Source organism: Anopheles ziemanni, chromosome 3, assembly GCF_943734765.1.
Source record: "Anopheles ziemanni chromosome 3, idAnoZiCoDA_A2_x.2, whole genome shotgun sequence".
NCBI classification, from domain to species: Eukaryota; Metazoa; Arthropoda; class Insecta; order Diptera; family Culicidae; genus Anopheles; species Anopheles ziemanni.
Genome location: NC_080706.1, coordinates 26,211,430 through 26,233,894, shown reverse-complemented (window position 1 = coordinate 26,233,894; position 22,465 = coordinate 26,211,430). Strand labels below are relative to the sequence as shown.

The following is a 22,465-nucleotide window of genomic DNA, read 5'->3' as shown; positions in this document are numbered from 1 at the left end:
CATACATATTAAGGTGCCTTGTATGAACCACTTAAAGGTAAAAACAGGTCATACATTTTAAATTCGTTAGCAGTTAGCATGACACATGCAAGATGCGCTACATTTTCACCGGGAGCGACAGCTCGTTCCGCCGTTTGCCAGTCGCAACTACCACCGGTTCTTCGCGCCGAACTTCGCAAACTTTCAATAGCCGCTGAGGGAAGTAAAGGAAGCCTTGATTCGTGGAATTATTTTGCAAAATCGTGAAGCGTAGAAACGTGGGGTATTCTGCCGAAACTGAACAACTTGCGATCATTTTGATGTGCTTGGAGTGTAATAATCAACTTAGAACGGACTTTGCACACAAAAGTAGCATCATCTGTCGCTGCGATCGATTTGCGTCGTGCTACTCGCGGGGTGGATATATTTTTCCCCCAGTTTGATGTTAATTTTACTGTTGACCACAATTAATTGGTTGTAAAATGTTCTCGTCTAAGAAAGATATCGATCGACACGTTAAAACATCGCTCAATAAGCTGCCGGAAAATGAGGTAAGATGGAAAAACGGGTGACGAGCGTCGTCTGGAGAAGTACTGTACTTGGCACAATGATGTTTCTAGAAGGTTATTTTTTTGTCAATTTTATTCTGTGGTTAAGGTATCCCGTAAAATGCAAGATGTTTACGATAAGAAAATACGGGCATTTTTAAGCAGAATAGGATCTCTCGTGTTTCTTGTCTTTGTCCAAATCGTGATGAGACGAGCAGTATCGGTATTTGTCTCGAGTTTAAGGTTGAGGTTAGGATTCATTGCGTGAGGTATTGATCCTCCCCAGAGCGATAAATGTCCATTTTCTGTTCATTTTGATTAGGAAAAATAATTCTTAAATCGAGACAACAGTATAATATTGTTTATTGACCTGTTTATTGTTTTTTTTTTTAATTATAGCGCTACCTACGGGGTCTTGCTATCGCCCGGCAGTATTTTAGGTTGAACGAATTTGCCAGCGCAGAGCACTGGTTGTCGTGCTATCTGTCGGTGCAGGAGGACAGCGCTTCAGCACACAAATTGCTCGGCCAGTGCTACGAGAAACAGCGAAAGTTTGACCGGGCCATCACGTCGTATCAGCGTTCCCTGCAGCTGGACTCCAAGCAAACAGGGCTGATTACGGAGGTTTGTAAGCTGCTTCTGATGGACGAAAATTTAAGCAAGAATTTGTCGAAAGCGAAACACTGGTGCGATCTAGCGGAATCCGAACGCATCAACCATGAGGCGGTGCTCAACCTGAAGCTAAAGGTCGCCAACAAGGATGCCACCACGGACAAGAAGATGGTGAAGGATATCATTTTGAAGGAGATCATTGCGCGCCCGCTCGATCCATCCCTGCGCGTCCGGTTGGTGGACTACTTTATCGATGAGAAAAAGCTGGATGAAGCGTTCAAGTATTGTTTCGAGCTGGAGATGAAATTTTCCGATTCGTTCCTGCAGTCGATCGAGTGGACGAACGGTGTGGCCAACCTGCTGGCCAAGTACACCGAGTCGCCAGCGGGCCAACAGAAACACTGGAATTACTATCTTCTGCAGGCGATCGTGCTTGATCGGCAGATCTACCTTAATCTGCTGGCCGATTCCACGATGGAAACTATCAAACGTAGCAACATGAAGGAGGTGGCTCACAAACTTTACGAACTGGACCAGACGCTTCGACAGGTAGCTGAGAAGGGCCGCAATGCGGCTCCGCAGAAGCAGATGGCGCACGAGTATCTGCGTCACTATCGCGGCCAGCTGTTGCTGTATTCAGCATCGTTGCTGTTCAAAGGCTCAACACAGGATCAGACCGGGACTAATGTGGGCCGCTCTCGGGATACCACGAAGAAATGTCTGGCGCTGCTATTGTTGGCATACCAGTGCGGTGTACCGGACCCGGACGAGCAGTGGTTGAAGCAGAGCAATGAGTCGACACGTCACGTCATGGCATTCTGGAATAAACAGGCCGCATTTCGGTGCTGCCAGGCCGGCAGTACCGTGCTGTCGTGCGTTGAAGAAAGCGTTGACGTGTCAGTGCTTGCTCAGATTCAGAGCGTCACCGAGTCCAAGGTTTGGACAACAGCTGATGATCTCATTAATCAGGTATACTCGTATGAAAAACTGAACCTACGGTATCCTGGTATTTATTATTAGTATTACTTTGTAGGTTCGTCAACTATGCTCCGATCCCGGATGGCGCAAGCAGGTGTTTCGCTCGCTCTACCCCTCCGGCGACCCGTCGGCAAAGGCCTCATCGGCGTCCTATTTCGTCCAGGATGGAACTGCCTTCGGCGAACCGCAGTATGTGCTGCCGAAACGCGAACAACTCGATCTATATCTAGAGCTGGCACAACCACTGTACCCTTCGTCGCTTCCGTACTTGGTCTACCTCGGGCTCGTCATGGGCACCGAAAACCTGTCCGAGTTACGCTGCAAAGCCTTCCCGCGGCTGAACTTTTCCACCAACAACCTCGAGAACTGCAACCTGGAGACGCTGAACCAGCTCGACATGGACTCGTTCCTCTACTGCGCAATTCTGGTGGCACAGAGCAACTTGGACGGTGCGCGGCAACATCTGCATCATCAGCAGCAAGGTCGTCCATCGTTGCTTCCGGCCGCCAACCTTATCCCGCTGCTATGCGAAGACAACAAGATCGACTGGTGGAGCACGGCCTATCATCTGATTCGGAGCAGCACGGCGAAGGATGCGGCGGCCAGCGTGGCGGAACAGAGGCAGCTGCTGCAGCATGGTCTACAAGCGATCCGCGGCACTGGTGCACCGTTGTGCGATGTGATCGTGTTGCTGAAGCTCGGTCAGGTTCTCGCGAAGCGCGCGTCCGGAAGTACGCTGATTACGGCGGAAGAGCGACGCTATGTTGAGTGTCGGGCCGAGGCCGTCTACCGTGCGGGTGTGCTGCTCTGGAAGATCCGCAGCGAATCGTCTAGCCTCGGTACCGGTCCTGGGATGTTCTTCAAGTATGGCATCGAGTCATACGATTGCCAGCATGAGACAGTGAAGCTAGCAGAGACAGCCATAACGTTTCTTGCGAGCGTGTACTTCAAGCACGGTCGGTACGAAGAGTTCACGCAGGACTTTGGTGGCATACCGCTGCCGTTTGCAGCGTACTTCCGCGCCGAAGCGTTCCGTAAGCTAGATGAATCGAACAAGACGCCGCTGAAGGCGAAGAAGTTCTACTCGGAGCGGGCCCGCGAGTGCATCCGGCAGACGCAGCGCTACTTGGAGTTGCCGTACATCGATCGCAACCACCCGCTGAACTTTGTAGTACAGAACGAGCTGAAGCGACTGTCATCGTTGAACGATTCGCTGGATGGAAGTCTTAACACTTCCGCCAACGGGGGCGGTGGGGACGATAGCGATCAGTTCCAATCGTTTACCTCTTCGTTGACAAACCCAATGATAGCCGGCGGTGGAGCCGGTGGCGCTGGCGCAATGTCCGGTCATGCTGATCGCGATACAGCCACTGCTGCTGCGACTGCGGCTGCTACGGTTTGTTTAGCGAAGACGAACGAACTAGAGTCACTCATAAGACAGATGATGGAAACACTCACGTTCGTGAAGGAGGATGTGCTGGGAATTCGTAACGATGTTGGCGATATGCAGGATCGGTTAGTGAAGATCGAGGAGAACATCTATAGAAAACCTGCCGAAAAGGTCGGTGGAACTTCCGTCGGTGGCGGAACTAGTTCGAGTGGCGCAGCGCCAGTCATCGATGAGCCATCGACAGTGTCTGCCGCCGCAACGGCCGCCGCTATGCAGGCCATGAACGACATGTATCTCATGGACGAGTTCCAAAATAACGCGGCCGCAGCAGCAGCTGCTGCCGCTTATCATCAGGCAGCCACCGTTGGTCGTCTGCCACCTCAGCAAACGCCCTATCATGCCCTGTACGCGAACGCTTACCCGAACTACTTGTCTCAAGTCGCGTCGTCCCCACATCAACAGGTGCAGATTCTAGCATCACGCGGTCACCCGATGGGACCGATGGGAGCATCACCGATGCACCAAGCAGCGTACCAGCATCCGGACAGTCTGCTTGTGGCTGCAGCTGGTTCTCCGGCGGCAACCGCCGGAGGTTATCATAATCCTGTGTACCAGCCACAGCAGGTTCCACCACCGCCAGTTGCACCCCCCGGAGCACCGGCGATGCTAGCTGCGGCTCCCAGTACGACCAATAATACTACGCCAATGCAAAAACAGGCGGGCGGCCTTTCGATCGAGCAGTCGCTCCAAACGCCCGCTTTGTTGAGCAGCTGGAACAACACCTACAACAACACTTTTAACATTCCACCGTCCGGCATTGGTGGCGGTGGTGGTGGTGTGGCAGTGTCGGCCGGTAGTGTGACAGCTCCTGCTCCAGCTCCTGCGCACCACCTTCCACCACCAGTGGTCGAAGTAAAAGGCGGAGCACCGGTGAACGTGGTCATCACTAGCTCCGATCCGTTACCGCCGCCACCGAGTGGTAATAGCTCCACGTTCGCTTCCGGTACAGGTGGCGTACAGCCGACATACAGCGTTACGATTCCTCCCCAGCACATCAAGCATAGCAACACCGGAGGCAGCATTGGTCAGGGCACGACCGGCGGCAGCATGAACGTTTCAAAGGCAGTGGAAGCTATCTCACCGGCGGCATCATCTAACACTACGCCGCAGTTTTCGCTGGCGGCCACCACCGCGCCGACGGCAATTAAACCGGTTGCTTCCGTCTCGGTTTCGTCTCCATCGTTCTTCGCCAATCTGATGTCCGCTTCGCCGGCCGCCAAGGTAACCGACGGTGGTGCGGACGATGGCGATGACGATGATGACGCGCGAAACGTTTCGGGCAGTGCCCCCGAGTACGATCCGCGCCCCGACTTCCAGCCGATCATTCCACTGCCCGATGAGATTGTGGTGCGCACGGGCGAGGAGGACGAGGAGCAGATGTTTACCGGGCGCTCGAAGCTGCTCCGTTTGGTCGATCGCGAGTGGAAGGAGCGCGGACTGGGTGAACTGAAAATTCTGCGCTCGAAGGCGGATCCGAGCAAGTATCGGATCGTAATGCGGCGTGAGCAGGTGCACAAGATCTGCGCCAACCATTACATCACGCCGGAGCTGATCATCAAGCCGATGGAGAAGCGCCCCGAGTGCTACATCTGGGCGGCGATGGACTTTGCCGACGAGCAACCGCGCAAGGAGTCGTTCTGCGCACGCTTCGGTAGTGCCGATCTGGCGAAGCAGTTCTACGAGGCGTTCGTGGCGGCACGCAATGAGGTGGCCCGCCTGAGAGGAAGCGATTCATCCGCTGGAGACACCACTTCGGCACCACCGCCAACCACAACGGGGAGCTTTACGTTCAGCAGCACTCCAAAGTCGACGGGTGGCAAGGGCAGCAGCAGCAGCACTACGACTAACACCACCACGCCTCAGGCGGCACCGACCTCGACTTCGAAGCCGTTCGGGGAGTTTACATTCGCGAAGAACTACACACCACCTGCCAAAACCACCGGCGAGCAGCCGACTGGCGCCTCCTCCACGCAGCAGACCGACGGGAAACCGAGTCCGTTCGCTTCATTCACTTTCAAGGCGGCACAGCAAGGGGCGGACGGCACAGCAGCAGCCCCGGCTAGCTTTGGTAACATCTTCGGTTCATTGAACACAAACACCAGCGGCGGTGCTCTAGGATTTGAGGAGAAGGATTTCAAATGCACCCACGAGGTTTCCATCGTTGGCTTGAAGCGTAAAGATCAACCACAGGCTAAGGAGTGGACGGACTGCGGTGTGTCGAGTGGAAATTTGCGTCTCCTTGCTCCTTGCGTCTCATCTTCGATGACGGCGGCGGCGGCGACGGTACGATTGCTACTGCGCAAACCGCCCCCGCTACCCACCGTTTGCCTTAATCAGATCCTGGCCACAGAAACCAAATTCGGCGCGATCGAAAAGAATGGTTGTACCTGGACCGTAGCACAGGATGCCGCTTATCCGATGGCGAAGGGTCCGATCACGTTTGCCGCGTTCTTCAAGACCGGCGACGAACGTGATCGTTTTCTGGTTACCGTTCAGAACACACTGTCCCCGAAGGCAGCAGCAACAACGAAAGCGGCTACTGCCGGTGCTGGTGGCGCTGGATTTGGTGATCTGTTCAAACCGAAATCGGGCAGCTGGGATTGCAGCCAGTGCTACGTGAACAACAAAGCCGACGCTAGCCGGTGCCTCGCGTGTGATGGACCGCGGGATCCTTCAAAGAAGGACGATAGCAGTACCACCCTGGCGGCTAAATCGAAACCCGCGGGAGGCCTGTTTGGTAGTCTTGTCCCACCGGCCGACGGTGGCAGTAAGTTTACGTTCGGTATGCCACAAACGACGGCGCTCACGGCCGGTACGACACCAAGCTTCGGCGTTAAGAAGGATGAGTCGGTTAAACCAGCGACGCCGGTGGTGGTAACATCCACTCCGGCAAAGACTGGAACTGGTACTGCAGGAGGAGGAGTAGGCTTTGGCGATAAATTCAAACCGAAACCAGGTGCATGGACGTGCAACGGGTGCTATCTGTCAAACGCAGCCGACACCCTCTACTGTCTCAGCTGCGAAGCTCCGAAAGACGATACTGTACCGAAAAAGTCGGCCAATACTGGTGGCACACCGGCCGGTGCTTCGGTAGCTGGGCTGCTGAAAGCAGCCGACACTATGCCAAAGTTTAATTTCACCGCCGGAGGCGGCTTCACTTTTGGTGCAACATCATCGGCGGTAGCTGGACCGACGGCAACCACCACCACTTCAACAGCATCCACCGTGCCTACTTCAATTCCAGCATCTATTACACCACAACCACCACCGGCGTTCGGGGGAACTGGTGGATTTACATTCGGTAGTCCTATGAAGCCGGCGACTGCTACTCCAGCAGCATCTCAGTCATCGGACAGTCTCGGCCAGGGAGGGCTTGTTAAGCCCGTGTTTAAGTTCGAACTTCCCACACCGGCCGGTGGTCTATCCTTTGGTTCGAAGCTAACCTCCGGTGGCGGAGATGCCATCAGCAAGCTAGACCCGCCGGAGAAGGCAACGTTTGGGTTTGTTTTTAAACCGAAATCGCCAGGACGCACATTGAGCGGGGGTTCGACCGGACCAGGAGTAGCCACCGAGGGAGGCGCCGGCGACGATGATGGTGCCGCCGGCGGTGACAACAGCGTCACGGAGGAGGAGAATAACACCTACTTTGCCCCAGTAATCCCACTCCCGGACAAGGTAAGCCGTTAGTTACAGATCTAAAATTTTCGCAACTCAACTGTTCTCACACTGGCAAGTCCTCGAACGTAGTTTTGGATAAAAGACGTTAAACTATAATGTTTAACGGCTTGTATGCAGTAGGCAATGATACTTCCCTTATGTATAATAGGACGCATTATGCTAGGTTTACATGAAGTACAAAGTAACCTTTGTAATGTATTTTTCGGTCGGCGAGTGGAAAATCGATTTGCTCAAATTTGCGCACCCGCTATTGAGTGCGAGCGCATGGAACATACTTATTTATGATGTTCGTTAATAAGATTTTGGTGAACATATTACCTCTCTGCTGTTTTTTAAACAAACTAACTAATATTTTTCATATAATGCTATCGCAAATGGATGATAGGTCGAAGTGAAAACCGGTGAAGAAGACGAGGATATTTTATATGCACATCGCGCCAAATTGTACCGGTTCGTATCCTCGGAGTGGAAGGAACGTGGCATCGGAGATGTAAAAATCTTGAAACATAAAGAAACGGGCAAACTAAGGTATGAAATTCTCCACATTTTTTTAATCAAAGTTCGCATTGTTTGCTTTTGTCAAATGTGATTCATTGTTGCTGTCTTTTTTTTCGTAGAGTTGTAATGCGCCGCGAGCAAGTCCTAAAGATCTGTCTGAATCACGCGCTGACCGAGGACGTTTGCTACTCGAAGAAGGACGATAAATCGTGGCAGTTTGTAGCGAACGACTTCTCCGAGGGTGCGTTCGAGCTGATGAATTTCTGCCTGCGCTTCAAGTCGACCGATATCGCACAAGAGTTCCGCGATGCCATCACTGATGCACTGAGTGGCAAGCTGACCGCAAGCACAAGTCAGGTAGCCACCGGTGGCGGCGGAGCTAAATCATCGGAACTGCACGATTCCACGATCACGTCCACCACATCACCCGGCGGTGCAACCGGCGAACTGAACTTTTCCAAGCTAAGTGATATATCGCTGAATGAGCGCGAAACGGCACAGAAGCTAAAGCTACCAGATAATTTCTTCGACTGCCCCGCGACAACCTGTGTGGGATGTCGCGGATGCGATCCGGATGCATATGTGTTTCCAACTGTGGACGGCAGGAATCTCGTAGGCGAGACGGATGCCGACGATGATCCCTTACCGATCGATATCAAGGATGTGAAACCGCTTCCGAAGCTCGTTCCGAAGCAAGTTACTTTTGGCACACCATCCACCGCGGGAGATAACCCGGCTACGGTTACAGCCGCTGGTACAGCTGCTGCGGTGGGAGTAGGAGGAGGAGCACTGTTTGCTGGATTCTCATCCGGAGCAGCTACTAAGACGACTCCAGTTTTTGCTGCGAGTAATGCTACCAGTAACTTTTTGTCATCCGAGCAGAAGTCGTCGTCGTCTCCGTTTACCCCGGCGAACAGTTCCATTTTCAGTGAGAGCCCCACCACGAACACAGATCAGTCGGGAGGGGCTAACGTCAACAATAAGTTAATATTTGGAAGTAAGTTCAGTCTCTTTACGGACTGTTGAATCGAGTTACAGCGTTTTATACTCACCTAGCAACCCCGCCAGTGTACGTAGACAATCAAAAGTACTAGCCTACTGTAAAGTATTTGATGTTAAATCGTCAATCCTCCAAATGGCAACACAAACGGCTTAGTAGACAATTCATCGCTTTCTAGGATCTACCAAAATGATAGATGTCGTATAGATGTTTGTAGTAGACACGATCAGTTGAAAGGTACAGGATAAGGTAGGTTATGATCGCTTTTTCGCATCAGAAAACGAGCGCGATTCACAACAATCCTCGCAAAAGTATATTTTCCACCGGCAAGTGATTTTTCCCTACTTTTACCTGCCGCATCCCTCGACTGGTCGTGTCTGCTACAAACATCCATACGACAACTATCATTTTGGTAGATCCTAGTAAGCCACGAATTGTCTACTTGATCCGTTTTTGTTGCAATTTAGAGGTTTGACGATTCAACATCAAATACTTATACTGTAGGCTAGCATTTTTGATGCTCAACGTACACTGCCGGGGTTGCTAGGTGAGATGAAAGACGCTGTAATCAAAAAACCTGTATTTTTATACTACTTTTTTTTTATTACTACTTTACTTTATTACTACTTTTAGGCTCAACTGGCGTTGGTTCGTCTTCGGCAGGTGGTGGTGGATCTATTTTTTCAGCGTCACTCAACACCACTCCGAAAACATCATTCGTTTCGCCACCTTCGTCCACCGTTCCGGCTGGTACTACAGCAACGGACGACGGGGAGAAAAAGGTCGAAGTTGTTACGTCCAAACCCTCCTCCACGACTACCGTCACTTCGTTGTTGCAACAGGCAACCCTAACGACGCCTTCACCTGCGAAACCGGCGCAGAGTGGCGGTAGTCTGTTCGGTTCAGTCAGCTTTGGTAGTGGTGGCGGTGGCGGCGGCTTTGGGTCGACCGGAAGCACTACTAACATCTTTGGTGGGCCGAACATCTTTGCCACTCCACCAACGTCGACTGCCGGCGCACCGGCCAACACCACCAGCACCACATCGGGTGGAGGTCTTTTTGGTAGCGTTACCGGATTCGGTGATTCCGCGCTGAAACAACCATCCGTGTTTGGTGGCAGTGGTTTCACGTTCGGCGGCCTTGCTAAACAGGCCAACGCAGCATCTCCGTTGACGACCAACACTCCATCTCCATTCGGGAAATCTACTGAGGCAGCACCGGTGCTCAAAATGGACGATAATGTGAGCTTTGCGTCCCTTGCGAGCAACAGCCCGGACTTCAGTGGGTTCATGAAGAAAGGAGATGAAGCTGTCGCAGGGCCCGGCGGTAGTAACAGCAAACCAACAGGCGTAGGAGGCTTCGTGGGACTGACGGTGAAAGAGGACTTCTTTTCACGCTCGGCAGCGGCGAAATTAAACAGCAGCGCCGAAGGTACCGGTAACAATGGTAATGCGGAGGACTCGGTGGGTGGGGATGGTGCTGGAGCAGGTGATGAAAACTACGACCCGTACTACGCCCCGGTGATACAGCTTCCCGACGAGATCGAAGTCCGTACGGGCGAAGAGGATGAGACGAAACTGTTCGGAGATCGTGCCAAGCTGTACCGGTACGACTCAGATACAAAGGAATGGAAAGAACGAGGTTTGTAGCGATTTATTTTATTCTAATGCACCAGCCCACTTTAACTTTGTTTAACCTCACTTTCTCTCTCCCCCTGGAAGGTGTTGGTGAGTTGAAGGTCCTACACCATCCTGTACGCAACACGTACCGGCTCCTGCTGCGGCGTGAGCAGATCCACAAGCTCGTGCTGAATCATGCCATTACAGCCGAGCTCGCCATCACCCCAATGAACAATTCTGCCAAGGCATTCATGTGGGGTGCAATGAATCACGCCGAGTCGCCAGGTCAGCTGGAGAAGCTGGCAGTTCGCTTCAAGAACGAGGCCATCGCCGACCAGTTTCGTGGTGTGGTGGAACAGTGTCAGGAGAGTTTGCGCTCCCGGCCAGATCTTGAGCCGGACCAGGATTAGTGTTAGGAGTTAGCACCGTGAAATTGTAATAGGTTCGGATTTCTGTAGTTCTGTTCATTATCATTATCGTCGTATGACTTCGTATAGTACTCCATATACCATCTATTCGTTCGCATGCCTATGCTTATACTAAACGGCAGAGTAGGGATAACATTCTGCTCGCTAAAAGACTCCCGCGGCGATACGGTACGCATTAGAATAACATGAAATGTCGTTTATCTCTTTTAGGTGTAAGGTAGAAGTAACGATTACTGAAGAATTGTTATATGCAACACAACGAAATAAATTCAATGGAAATTCAATAAATAAGACATACAACAAAATGGCGTAAATCCACTGTTTTGTTTTTTATTGGCTTGCAATGGATGTACTACATAAGTATGGATATTTTGGAATGGATTTCTCTCTATGCTCCATATTATTTTTTTTTAACGGGGCCCAAAAGTAATCTTCGTTTTACCGCACGTCCTCCTGGACTTTTCGCTTTATCCTTTACCCCCATCCCTACCTGTAGAGAAATGTCAAAACAACACCAATACCGATTCACGGACAAGGAAAGTTGTACGCAGCAGCACTTAATGTTGGATTCGCGTATCCAATCTCCTACAAAGTCGTGTGAAATATAGTGAATATTAATATGTGCCACTTACTAGACAGCTCAAACGATTCTAGTTCCGGTATTTTGTAAAACAAAAACTCGATTTCGCCGTCAATGGCCGTATAAAGCTGTGACCAGTGTCTAAGAAATTGTTGTAGGCCGTACTCAGCCGTCACCACTACATACACTTGTACGTTGTTTGCGGCTGGCATTTTAGCAAACGGAGCTTCATTATTCTTGTGAACTTCGAAGGAAGCAGAAGGTTCGAGTGACATCTTAGTACACCGTGGACTGTAAAATTTTTAATTTTCTGCGTTTCTCAACCAGTGCCAAGGTTTGTATTGGCTACCACCAATCGTAGGTTTCGATACAAAAAAGCGAATGTATGAATTCTGGATGTATCTTTTTTGTGAAGTAAAGTGAAAAGTGAGCCCCGCTAAAAAAAATAGCACGCTGTGTTGGCAGTACTGCATAGAAAGTAATCGTGGTATCAACAGTGAATTCTAGGTAATAAGTTTCATTCAATTTCCTTGTTGCCATCTTGCAGGTAAAACGAAGCATCGGAAAAATCGTCTTGTAACCCATCTTTGCTGTCACCTGGACCGGGCATGTCATCCGGTGAAATGCGGGTGAAAGTAACTGCGTCTGCAGACCGACAAGACGCGATCCGCACGGCCACTGCACAGCCAGCGCCGGTATTAGCCGTCCGTACGAGTACAACTGGAGATGTGACTCCCAAAGCCGTTCCCGATCGCGATCGTGTGATCGCAGCAGACGTCAAAAATACAGCAGTAGCAAGTAGCAAAGATGCTCAAGCAACGGATAATCCTTTCAATGGCATTGACTTCGGTACTATGGTACAGAAAATAAGAAAAGACTCTCATAAACCCAAGTCTAAATATCCTACGTTCATATATAAACCCAGTGAGGAGCTTCCGGACAAGTCTGATTATCGAAAATCATTCGGTACGGGTGAAATGAGTAATATACAATACAAAGTGGCTGCAAAACCCGGTACCGCGCAGGACAGTGCGGAGCGAAATTCCATTGTGATCAGAAAATGGTCCACCGATGGAGGGTTGAAAAGCGTAGAAAAACCTAGGAATACCACTTCCGAATCTTCGAAAAGGAAGAGCACACACGATCGTAGGATTGATTTAGCCAATGTTGATCAATTAATCGATGAGAACGTGGCTGCCGGTGGAAAAATGAGGAATGTGGCCAAACATTTCCGCAGGCAGAGCACACACAATTTCGAGACTTATGTTCAGCCTACCGTGAAAGAAGTTAGAAACATCGTGCCGAGTACTGATGCAAGCGAAAAACATGGTACTGCCGGAAACCAACCGCAGCAAGAAAGCAGTATTGCACAGCCGGAACCGATAGAACCAGCGGCCCTTACTAGCAGCATTGGTAAAGATGATTTCGAAGTGCAGAATAAAAGTTTCCCTTCGGCAGATGGGACAACAAAAGTGTCCAGGGAAATAAAAATTCTAAAAGATACACAATCCCAATCGAAAGTTCTGGCGGGGTATTTAGATGACGCATCCCAGCAAGGAAAATTACGTAAACGTCGCTCCGACAGCGCATCACCAGCTTGCACGAGTGCGCCTAAACAGGTGTCACCTGCTGCTGCACCTGCAGTGGCACACCGAAAGCGGCTGCAGAGCCGATGTTCCGTCGCGGAGGACGATCCCTCCACAGTCGGAGTCACTAATAGACGTACTGGTATGCGTTCAGATAATGAAGAATTCAAATTAAAGCATCAGCGTTTCTTACACAACTTACACGACAAAGGTGCCGAAGCAATGGACGATTCGGTGGGAGAGGACACTTCCCATGACCAGCCAACGACGGCGAATGATAGCTTATCATCATTCGGTAGCGATGGAATAATGTCCATAAAACCGCTAGACGAATCTTTTGGACCAATAGCGGAACCTCCGAAGGTAATTATTTTGTGTTTCTCGATTGGTTGAGGATTTTGAATACGGTAGCTTTTTCTTCGTGTTCATAATGTAATCGTATGCATGTTTCGACTCCATCTCCTTACAGCCCGGCTACGATCGCTTCTGTTTCCGTTGTAAGCAAAGCAAAGGAGAAAGTTTGGTTGGCTGCAACTCTTGTATTCGCAGCTTTCACCAAGGCTGTACACGACCGATGTACAACGATGACAACTGGACCTGTCAGGAGTGCAAATCATCGTCATTGGCGCATGAAACCAATCCTTTTCCTACCGAAGGCTACGTTAACTTGCACGATTGCCTGCAGTATGTCCTAGAGATGCTGTTGTGTAATCATGAAGCGGTAAGCTTGCACATATATATAAGGAATTTAATAATGGATGGGTTTAGTTATGTGTTCCTGTAGTTGCACTACTGAGCCTGATACTCTGGGGTGTTTATTAGCTAAGGTTGCTATAAAGAAATCATTACATCCTTTTATTATTTACTCCATGATAACAAATGTAAAGCTGTGGATGAGCAACAGTACGTTTTCAATGTAATTTCCGCCTAATCATGCCCTAACCAAAAAACAAGTACCAGTTAAACATTTCGCTGTTACTTTTTTATGTGTACTAGTTTTGTCAATCCTGTTGGCTGCCATTTTGTTTTATCGCGTTAAACATTATGGTTATGTAGGTTCACTAGCCGTCACCAAAACTGTATAGTAGATGCTGCTGCTGTAGGAGTGTTGAAATGTAATTGTATGTTTGAGTATGTGTGCAGTTTATTCATTGATAGCATTTATGGCTGTTAGATATGTTGTCCAGTAAAATTCATATTTAACTTTTATGTTGCTCCATTGATCTTCTAATTTTACATAATCAACGATTGTTGTCTAAAGTATTATGTATATTATTTTGAACAAAAGATGCTAACCCTTTTATGCTGGCTGGTGACCTTTTTTATTAAAATATCAGGTCAGCAAAGTATGGTCTAGATTACAGTGCAGGTTCAATGTCAGTTTTGTATTTACTCATTCATAAAAGAAAAATTGTTGATATATGTACATATAGCGAATGTTTTACTCACCAACAGCCAAATCCAGCAGTGTAGTGTTTGGCTATATGAAATGCTTTACAGTAGGCTTGTATCGTTTGATTATCCAAGTACACTGGGGGATTTTACGGTTGGTTAGTGAAAGGCTGTGCATATAACGCTACCGTAGATGTACCATATTTGGCGCAGTTAAGGAAATTCTGCATAAAAAGTTGAATAACCAAATCAATGTTCGGTCAAATCATACTACGTTTTGCGCAGCGCTAGCCTAACTACCATAGAATACAAGTAAAATAAGTGAGAAACTCTTAAATTAATATTTATTCATGTTTCAGAAGCCCTTTGTGTGGCACATTATGTTATGTTCCTAACTTGGCGCATTGTTTTTGCAATGTTCCTTACTTGGCGCACTTAAAACAAAATGGATGTAGTTCATTGAATTCAACAGCTTTATTCAAAATTCAACTTAAAACAATAGAAACACTTTTCAACAGCAATTTAAAAAACAATTTAACTTTTTTGCCACGGACTTTTGCTTCTCTCGTGAAAATAAAACTATCTCATCGCTAACTTTTATAATCTCATTCATCAAAGCCTTCTATGATTCAAAAATATCTAGCAGTGCGAACAGTCATATTCTCCACGGTGAATAATTAGGAACCCTGGGAGCCAAACTTGACGCAAAATATTTTCGCTTCAAAATTAATATAAAAATAAAAAAATTGCGCACTTGTGGGTGGAATTTTTCATTTAATTAAATATACATTCTATAACATGTTTTGATGCGGATGTATTGTACAAGCATAAACAAATATTTGACTACATATTTTAGGCTGAAATGTTTTGGAAATAGTCTAATATCGAAGAAAATACTAAAAAGTGCGCCAAGTTTGGACCCGCGCCAAGCATGGTGCTTCTACGGTACTATAAAAAAGATTGGCGCTTTCCATGGGAGAAAAATATACCACTAAATCTGCTAAATCTAGTACATGACTGAAGATGAAGATCGTTGTAGACAATTGATATGTTCTTTCGCCGCTATTGTTTTATTCTAAACAGAACCGTTTATTCAATCCTTTGGATAAGGCAGCGATTAAGTCATATGAACGAGTAACACATCATATGGATTTAGTGGAAATATCAAACAAGTTGAAGGCAAAACAATACAGTACAACAGAAGAGTTTTTGGCAGACTTGAACTGGATTGTACATAACATAACAATATGTTCTGGTAAGTGCTGAAGAAATCATGTTCCCATTATCTCATACATACCTTCTCATATGTTACGTACTCTTTTATATTGCAGACAATTCTAAAACATTAAGTGTGGCTAAGGTGTTGTATAAAGTTGGCAGATTACAGATCGTAAATATGGAAACGTGTCGTGAGTGTTATATGAATGTTCACAGAAAGCAGGCGACATGGTTTAAAGAAGCCTGCAAGAACCCGCACTTGTTGGTATGGGCCAAGTTAAAGGGGTTTCCGCACTGGCCCGGAAAGCTGATGAGCGTGAACGCTAACAATCAGGCGGATATACGATTTTTCGGGGAACACGACCGTGCCTGGGTGTCGGTGAAGGATTGCTACCTGTTTTCGAAAGAAAGTCCTAATCCACAGAAATCTGCAAAGAAACAGCAACTGAGTGAGAGCTTATTTGAGGCAGGGGAGCATATCGAAAACCTTATTAAACGTTTTGGGTCGTTTAATTATGCTCCATACCGCACTCCTTTGGACCCCACCCGTATCGACGACCATTTGAAGGAGATGGTTCCCAATGCATTTGAAGAAAACAGATCCAACGCACCTATGATAAAGATAAAAATTGTAAATAACCACGGAAAGATGACTGCTCATACATCGAAGGGATCAATTGGCGAATCACCATCGTCTACTGGAACAGTATCGATGGATATATCTTCTTCTACTGATTCTGCCAACAAACCAAACCAAAAGCGCGTCACGCGCAGGGCGTCGAAGGCGGCGATGCTGAATGATGATGAGGCAAAAGTGGTACCGGAAACAGAAAGCGATGTAAAAGTCGCAAAGAAACGAAAGAGTGTATGCTTCCAAAAACCATCCCCCTCGGAATCTGAATCGGTTGGCAAGCTGGTTATACATCGCAATTCTGGAAACTGGGCAACGGAAAACATCTCTAAGCGCCGCAAGTCGGTTATGGTTTCCCCAGCGGAAAACAAAAGCAAAGCAAAGAACAGCTCGGATGCGAATGGGACGGACAGTAATGTTAATATCGCCGAGGTAACAGATAACCAAACCCCGCCTGAGCAAGATGACAACAGGTTGAACGAGTCTCCTTTACCTCGTAAAAATAACGAGCAGCTTGAAGCTAATGTATCTAAAGAAATTCCACCTACTGCCACAACCACACGTAATAAAGCCTGCAATCCTTCGCCAGATTCCAGCAATGCTGAAGTAGTACCTTGCGTCCCAATACCGATAAAGGTAGAAAAACTTGACGACGAGTATGAAAAGGCATCGCTATCTGGCGGTTCCCCTGAAAGCATCTCCGCAGCCACTGTGCAACAGACGCATGAACGAGGTCGCCCTGCTCCCGTATCGGAAAATATTTCCAAAAATCAAAAGGCGAGAAAATCTTTTCCTGGGGTGGCCCGAAATAGTGTTGGTCCGGTCTCGATAGGCAAATCGAGCACAATGATGACCATCGTTCCGAAGGCCAGTGTACCGGAAAGTAATTCGCCAATAATATTGGTACCAAATATTACGGCGGAAGCTGTCCGTCTCACCAATAATTGCACTGCGTCGTCGAATGGTACGGTTGGCAACAAGGAGGCCTCAAAGATACCAGTTTCCACCTCGTGTACTGTTGTTCCGGCAAGCTCTACCAACATTCAGCTTCCTTCCAGCAAACAAAAAACAACAGTCGTCAGAGCATCAATGGTGCTGTTGCCAAACCTTGAAAAATCCATCGATACTCAATCGCCTCCTACGGGGCTGCAAAGCGTGCCTAGCAACAACCAACAGCCCCGACTGGCATCAGTTTCCGTGGCGGCGACTCAACCTGCTAAGCAGCAATTCGCGGTACTGCAAAGTGAAGTCCTAAGTAAACAACACCCTATGGCGGCACCAGTTTCAATTCCGACAACAGGAGCTTCCGTAAAGGAACCAACTCAAACGTTAATACAACAAAGTGTATCCAGCAGCAGTAAGCAACATCTTGGCGTGGCACCAGCATCCGCTGCGATTCCCGGCCTCAGGCATCAGGAATTGCCACTAAACGTGCAAAATATTGCTAACTACAAACAACCGTTTCGTATGTCGCCAGTTTCCGTGCCGGCATCGGGCGTCCCATCGGTGACCACTGAATTGGCGCCTGCAACATCTGCGCCACAACAGTCAACTGTCTCTACTGGAAGTGTAAATAGTCCTCGGTTGATGCTCCGAAATTGTGGAACTGTAAACAATTCAAATGCCTGCAGCTCCCTCCCAGAGGATCAAGATGTCATCGTGATTGATGAAGGATCCCCAGAGCCATCTCCAGCTGCTGTAAGATCGAATATGAAAAGAAAAGGTTCACAGCGAAATTGCACCCTGCCGCCTTTGCAACCCAAACCGAGTGGTTCCCAAGAAGGAGAGCTTGAGAGCAACCTATCGTTTACCGAACTACTCGATAACTATGCTAGTCAGGTAGAGTATTTCATTTTTCCAACATTTCATTTGTACGTGTATTCATCTGCATTCCTTCGTCTCTCATTATTATATACAGGTCGCCGAAAAATCTCGCGGTTTGCTCGAGCACACCTTACGGCAGCTAGCAGATGACGGATTGTTGAAAGCGAAGGTTGTTCAGCTAACATTGGAGCTTGAGCAGACCAGACAACAGCATAGTCTGACGATCGAAAGACTAAAGAAAGAGCATAAAGATCAGATAGAAACTTTGCGGCTTGACAAAATTCGAAGCGTGGCTAAGGCGAAAAAGGCCATGTGGTGCCGAAGCTGCCATCTCGAGGCAAATTTTTATTGCTGTTGGAATACGGCCTACTGCTCGGACAAGTGCCAGATGGATCACTGGCCCCAGCACGAACCTGCCTGCGAGCAGATGAAGAAAGGAACGAAGATTAACACTGTTCCAAGGTCTCCGGAAGGAAGTGGTTCATTCGTCAGCCCGTACCCTTCGTCCTCAAAGGCTAAAGTTCAGGTACGCCAACGAATGCCAGCCAGTTCCCCCACGACCATCAAAACAACGCCTGGCGTGCATCAGGATCAGCACTTTTCGCACTCTGGAAGTATGAGGATGGCACCGAACTCATCGATGGTGGCTCGCCCGGGCGCTAATAATGTTGCCGGGGGTTCAAACATTTACACTACACCCCGAATCCATTCGGTCCAAAGTCACGCAACCGGGTTCGACTCTCATCCCTATTCTAATAACGTGAATGGTGGTGGTAGTGCAAAACCATCAGCAACAACGGGATCGTCTCAAACGCAACGAAAGCAGCTACAAACTAGCCCTACATCAATTGCTACCCGCGATACACCGGCTGGTGAATTTAGTACAGAGGTACCTTGTGTTTATATTCCGTAACAAATTAGCACGGCTTTGTCAAGCACCATTTCTTTTTTAATTTTAAATTTGACCTTGTTATACCCAGATTATGAAATTATTACGTATGCTACGGGTTACGTGACGGTGTGCTAAGCATTTAATCTATTTTGTAATGAAACAGGTGCTGTTTTTGTATTCAGTTTTTGTTGCCAATTTTCTACCACCTTCCTTCTTAATACTTTCCCAAAACGTATAAGCCAGTAAGCTGTTGTGTTAGCGTTGTGTGCAACAAATTTAGTTACTTCTAACCGTCACCTTTTCGCATTTATTTCTTCATACTCGGTTTGTTCGTATTCGCATTGTGATATATCTCGCATCAACTTCCGAAACCGTAGAGAAGGTTGCTGGCTGGCTATACACTTGCCTCCACTTGCGTGAGCAATAGCAATCCGGGAAGACCTATATCGACGGCACCGCTGACGCCCACAATGCCAACAATAACGTTAACACCAACCGGACGCGATAGCAACCCCTCCACCACTGCCAGCCGTTCAAGCGCACCGAGCGTATGGAATCAAATCGTCGTGCAATCGGCTTCGGGCAGCGCTACTTCCACCGGTGAATCGTTCTTCGACCCGCCGGTCTACAGAATCGGAACGATACACTCTGCTGCCATCCTTGGGTGCGTTCCGAATGCAACCGGTACTGGCAGCAAAAATAGCTCCAATGGGGAGACAGGATCGAGCCCCCCCAACACGACGGTGCGTCGTCATCCACGATAGTAACAAAAACAAGCGGGCAGCTATCGGTCGTATGATATGAACAGATTTCCTGCGAGTTCAATGACGACGGTCAATGATTTTGCAGCTTCAGTTTACCGAAACGAACAAACAAACAAAACAAGCTCAGCTTATTTTTCTATACTCTTACTCTTTTTATAATCAAATGTTTAAGAATTCTCTAATTTTATTTTACAAACTAAATATCATTGCTTTATTTGAAGCAGGCAATCATCGAAACAATTCGATTAACAAAACAAAATTACAATTATGAAGTTATTCAGACCTTTTTTTCAATTTGAACTAATGATAAAGGGCAAAATGAACAATTTGCGACGATAAGTAGGATTAAACGATGTACAGCTTTAATAAAAGAGAAAAACGTATTTACGTTTAAACAACAACTTTAAGCGATATTGAATATACTTTCCTAAGAAAGAATGTAAGAAATGAATTTTCCTTCTTGGTTTGATGATAATTTAATGTTGTATGGGGTGTAGTGTAACGATGCGATAAGGCTTAGGCTCCATTGGTATATTATATTTCTTTTGTTGTTTTATTGAAAATATATCAGTTCTTAACTATCTGTTGTAAACTATTTGTCGAAACCCTTTCAGGAAAAGTACAGGGCACCTTTTGTTTCACAGTGGAGAATCGTGGGTCTTAGCGGAAACGTTAAACGTTTTACATATAGAGCGACCAGTTTATAGGCTGAAGAATATTCATCTAACAACAATACTTTTACCACCGGATGTGTTGTTTGTGGTATGCCGTTGTGTTTTTGTTCATGGCGTTCTTACATAAGTGGTCATCTCTCGTGGGCTCACTGCGCCAGCGATGTGAGTGCCTTGAACGTCTTATCAGATGGTCTCACAGTGGTGCCAGAGAACAACTGCTTTGTACTATCGATTTCCCAACCAATCAGCCTCATCGTTTATTTGCTACGCGGACAATACTAGCATAAGTATCTCTACGTTTTGGAGCGTCTTAAAATACTGCTGATTATTTCCGCCGCTAGGAACGCCGTGTAAATGCCACCTAGTACCAGGAAGTAGCTGCTGAAGACAGTGAACTGCCCAAACACGTCTAACGCGAACCATCCATCGGCGTCGGTCACAGAGAACGTGAGGAGCGTTTGCAGCGACAGTGCCACGAGGGTGTTGAAGCCAAACACCAGGCCGAAGCAATCGTCTGCAATATTTTTCGCTATCTCCGCACTGACCACCGTAATGGCAAACGCGTACAGCACGCAGAAGATCATGTAGCCGAGGTACGACACTATCAGGTCATTCGTTTTCGTCGCCAGAAACATCGCACCACCGGCAGCAAACGATAGGACGGCGAGCGCGAGCAGGCTCGTGCGGGGCTTCAGGAAGCCGCTGTGCAGATACCCGGCTAGCAGGGACACGATGGCACCGAGAAGCGTGAGAGCTGCTTCGACGGCCCCATTCCACACGGCCGGTTGCGTTTCGTCGATCGAACTCCAGAGTGCTTGCACGTAGGCGAGGATTTGAATGTACCCGGCCATTGCCAGGGCGTACCAGATGCTCCACTGCAGCACACTGCGATTGGTGTAGGACGTTCGAAAGTGTGACCATAGCAGGACGAACGCTTCCTTCATCCGCACGCTAAAAGGTGCACGGAGCCGTTGACTGAACCCATGACCGGACACTCTGCTCTCATCCGAGCGATCGTCTCGGCCATTTTTATCAGACGGGTGATCAACACCGGTCACCTCATGGGTCCCACCGGTGGGCTCGGTCAGTGTTCGCCTGTGGAAGTACATACTCGTTGGGACCGAGGGTAAGAAGAGTGCCCACAGCGTGGCACTGATTTGGGCAGCCAACGACAGGAAGTTTAGCTGCCGGTAGTCCATGGCCTCAAAGTGCACGAGCAGCTGCGCTAGGCTGGCGGCGAAAAAGCGACCACAGTAGATGGCAGCCCGTGTGTGCGATGTAACCTTTTGGTAGTGCTCCCGGTCCACCTTAGCGTAGATGTAGCTAAAGTAGGCGACCTCGGCCGCGCAGTAGGTGCCGTAGAAGATTTCCAGCACTTTGAGCGCGTCCAGCGATGTGGTCCACGTGAGCATACTCCACACGATGATACCGGCGGCCCCGTTGACGACGATGATCGGCTTGTAGCGTAACAGGTCCGTCACGAGGAAGATTACGGCCAGCTGGGCGAGATACGAGTACGTACCGATTGGAAACGCCTCCTGGACAATCTGACAACGAGAATCAACGAGGAAGGTTTGTTAATGCACGTTTGGTTCATTTGGTGCTTTTTTGCTGCAGAAAATCCTGGTACCTGATCCATCGTTAGGTTGCGCCATGGTCCGGCAAGATAGTCAACGATGAATGGTTCGCTGGGGCGAATTTCTTTCAGGAAGCCAAACGTACACAGTAGCAGGGATATTTTCAACCATGGTTGCATTGTGCTCTACGAAAGAATGCGAAAATAATGATAAATATTTGTAAGTAAACAATCTATGGAATATATGCTATGGCGGGAAAATCAAGTCATCTAGATACAAGATAGATCCAATCTGTAACGATAAAATAATCGAAGTGCTTGTAATTGATTATCTATCAGCAGTTGTCCGACAACATGCAGTTGATCGTGATCGTTTAGCAGTTAACTACAATGTCGCACCATGACCGTGGGGAATCGTTCGGGGCAATCATTCAAGTAGTCTTATCACCTTTGGTTCGCGATTATCTATTTTTCACGGTCGTGTATTGAATCTACAAATAAGAGACAATAGCTTAAGGGTATGATAGCTTGATATACC

At 48.1% G+C, this 22,465-nt stretch overlaps 3 protein-coding genes across 3 annotated transcripts; 2 read left to right on the top strand and 1 right to left on the bottom strand.

The window, feature by feature from the left end:
- The first annotated feature begins 252 nt into the window (after window positions 1-252).
- On the top strand, window positions 253-10,784 carry LOC131288739 (E3 SUMO-protein ligase RanBP2). Its single transcript, XM_058317911.1, has 7 exons — window positions 253-530; window positions 927-2,108; window positions 2,173-7,242; window positions 7,631-7,773; window positions 7,863-8,740; window positions 9,377-10,384; window positions 10,465-10,784. Exons 1-7 carry the CDS (start codon window positions 462-464, stop codon window positions 10,770-10,772), a joined length of 8,658 nt encoding a protein of 2,885 aa, XP_058173894.1. The 5' UTR covers window positions 253-461; the 3' UTR covers window positions 10,773-10,784.
- Window positions 10,785-12,578: 1,794 nt separating this feature from the next.
- On the top strand, window positions 12,579-19,075 carry LOC131284419 (MYND-type zinc finger-containing chromatin reader Zmynd8). Its single transcript, XM_058313273.1, has 5 exons — window positions 12,579-13,319; window positions 13,426-13,677; window positions 15,432-15,603; window positions 15,680-18,036; window positions 18,116-19,075. Exons 1-5 carry the CDS (start codon window positions 12,579-12,581, stop codon window positions 18,932-18,934), a joined length of 4,341 nt encoding a protein of 1,446 aa, XP_058169256.1. The 3' UTR covers window positions 18,935-19,075.
- Window positions 19,076-20,224: 1,149 nt separating this feature from the next.
- LOC131287360 (thiamine transporter 2-like) lies at window positions 20,225-22,107 on the bottom strand. The gene is made up of 3 exons (XM_058316402.1): window positions 21,982-22,107; window positions 21,340-21,898; window positions 20,225-21,285 (listed from the first exon to the last, which is right to left on the bottom strand). The coding sequence occupies exons 1-3, from the start codon at window positions 22,105-22,107 to the stop codon at window positions 20,645-20,647; spliced, it is 1,326 nt and encodes a 441-aa protein (XP_058172385.1). The 3' UTR covers window positions 20,225-20,644.
- Window positions 22,108-22,465: the final 358 nt, after the last annotated feature.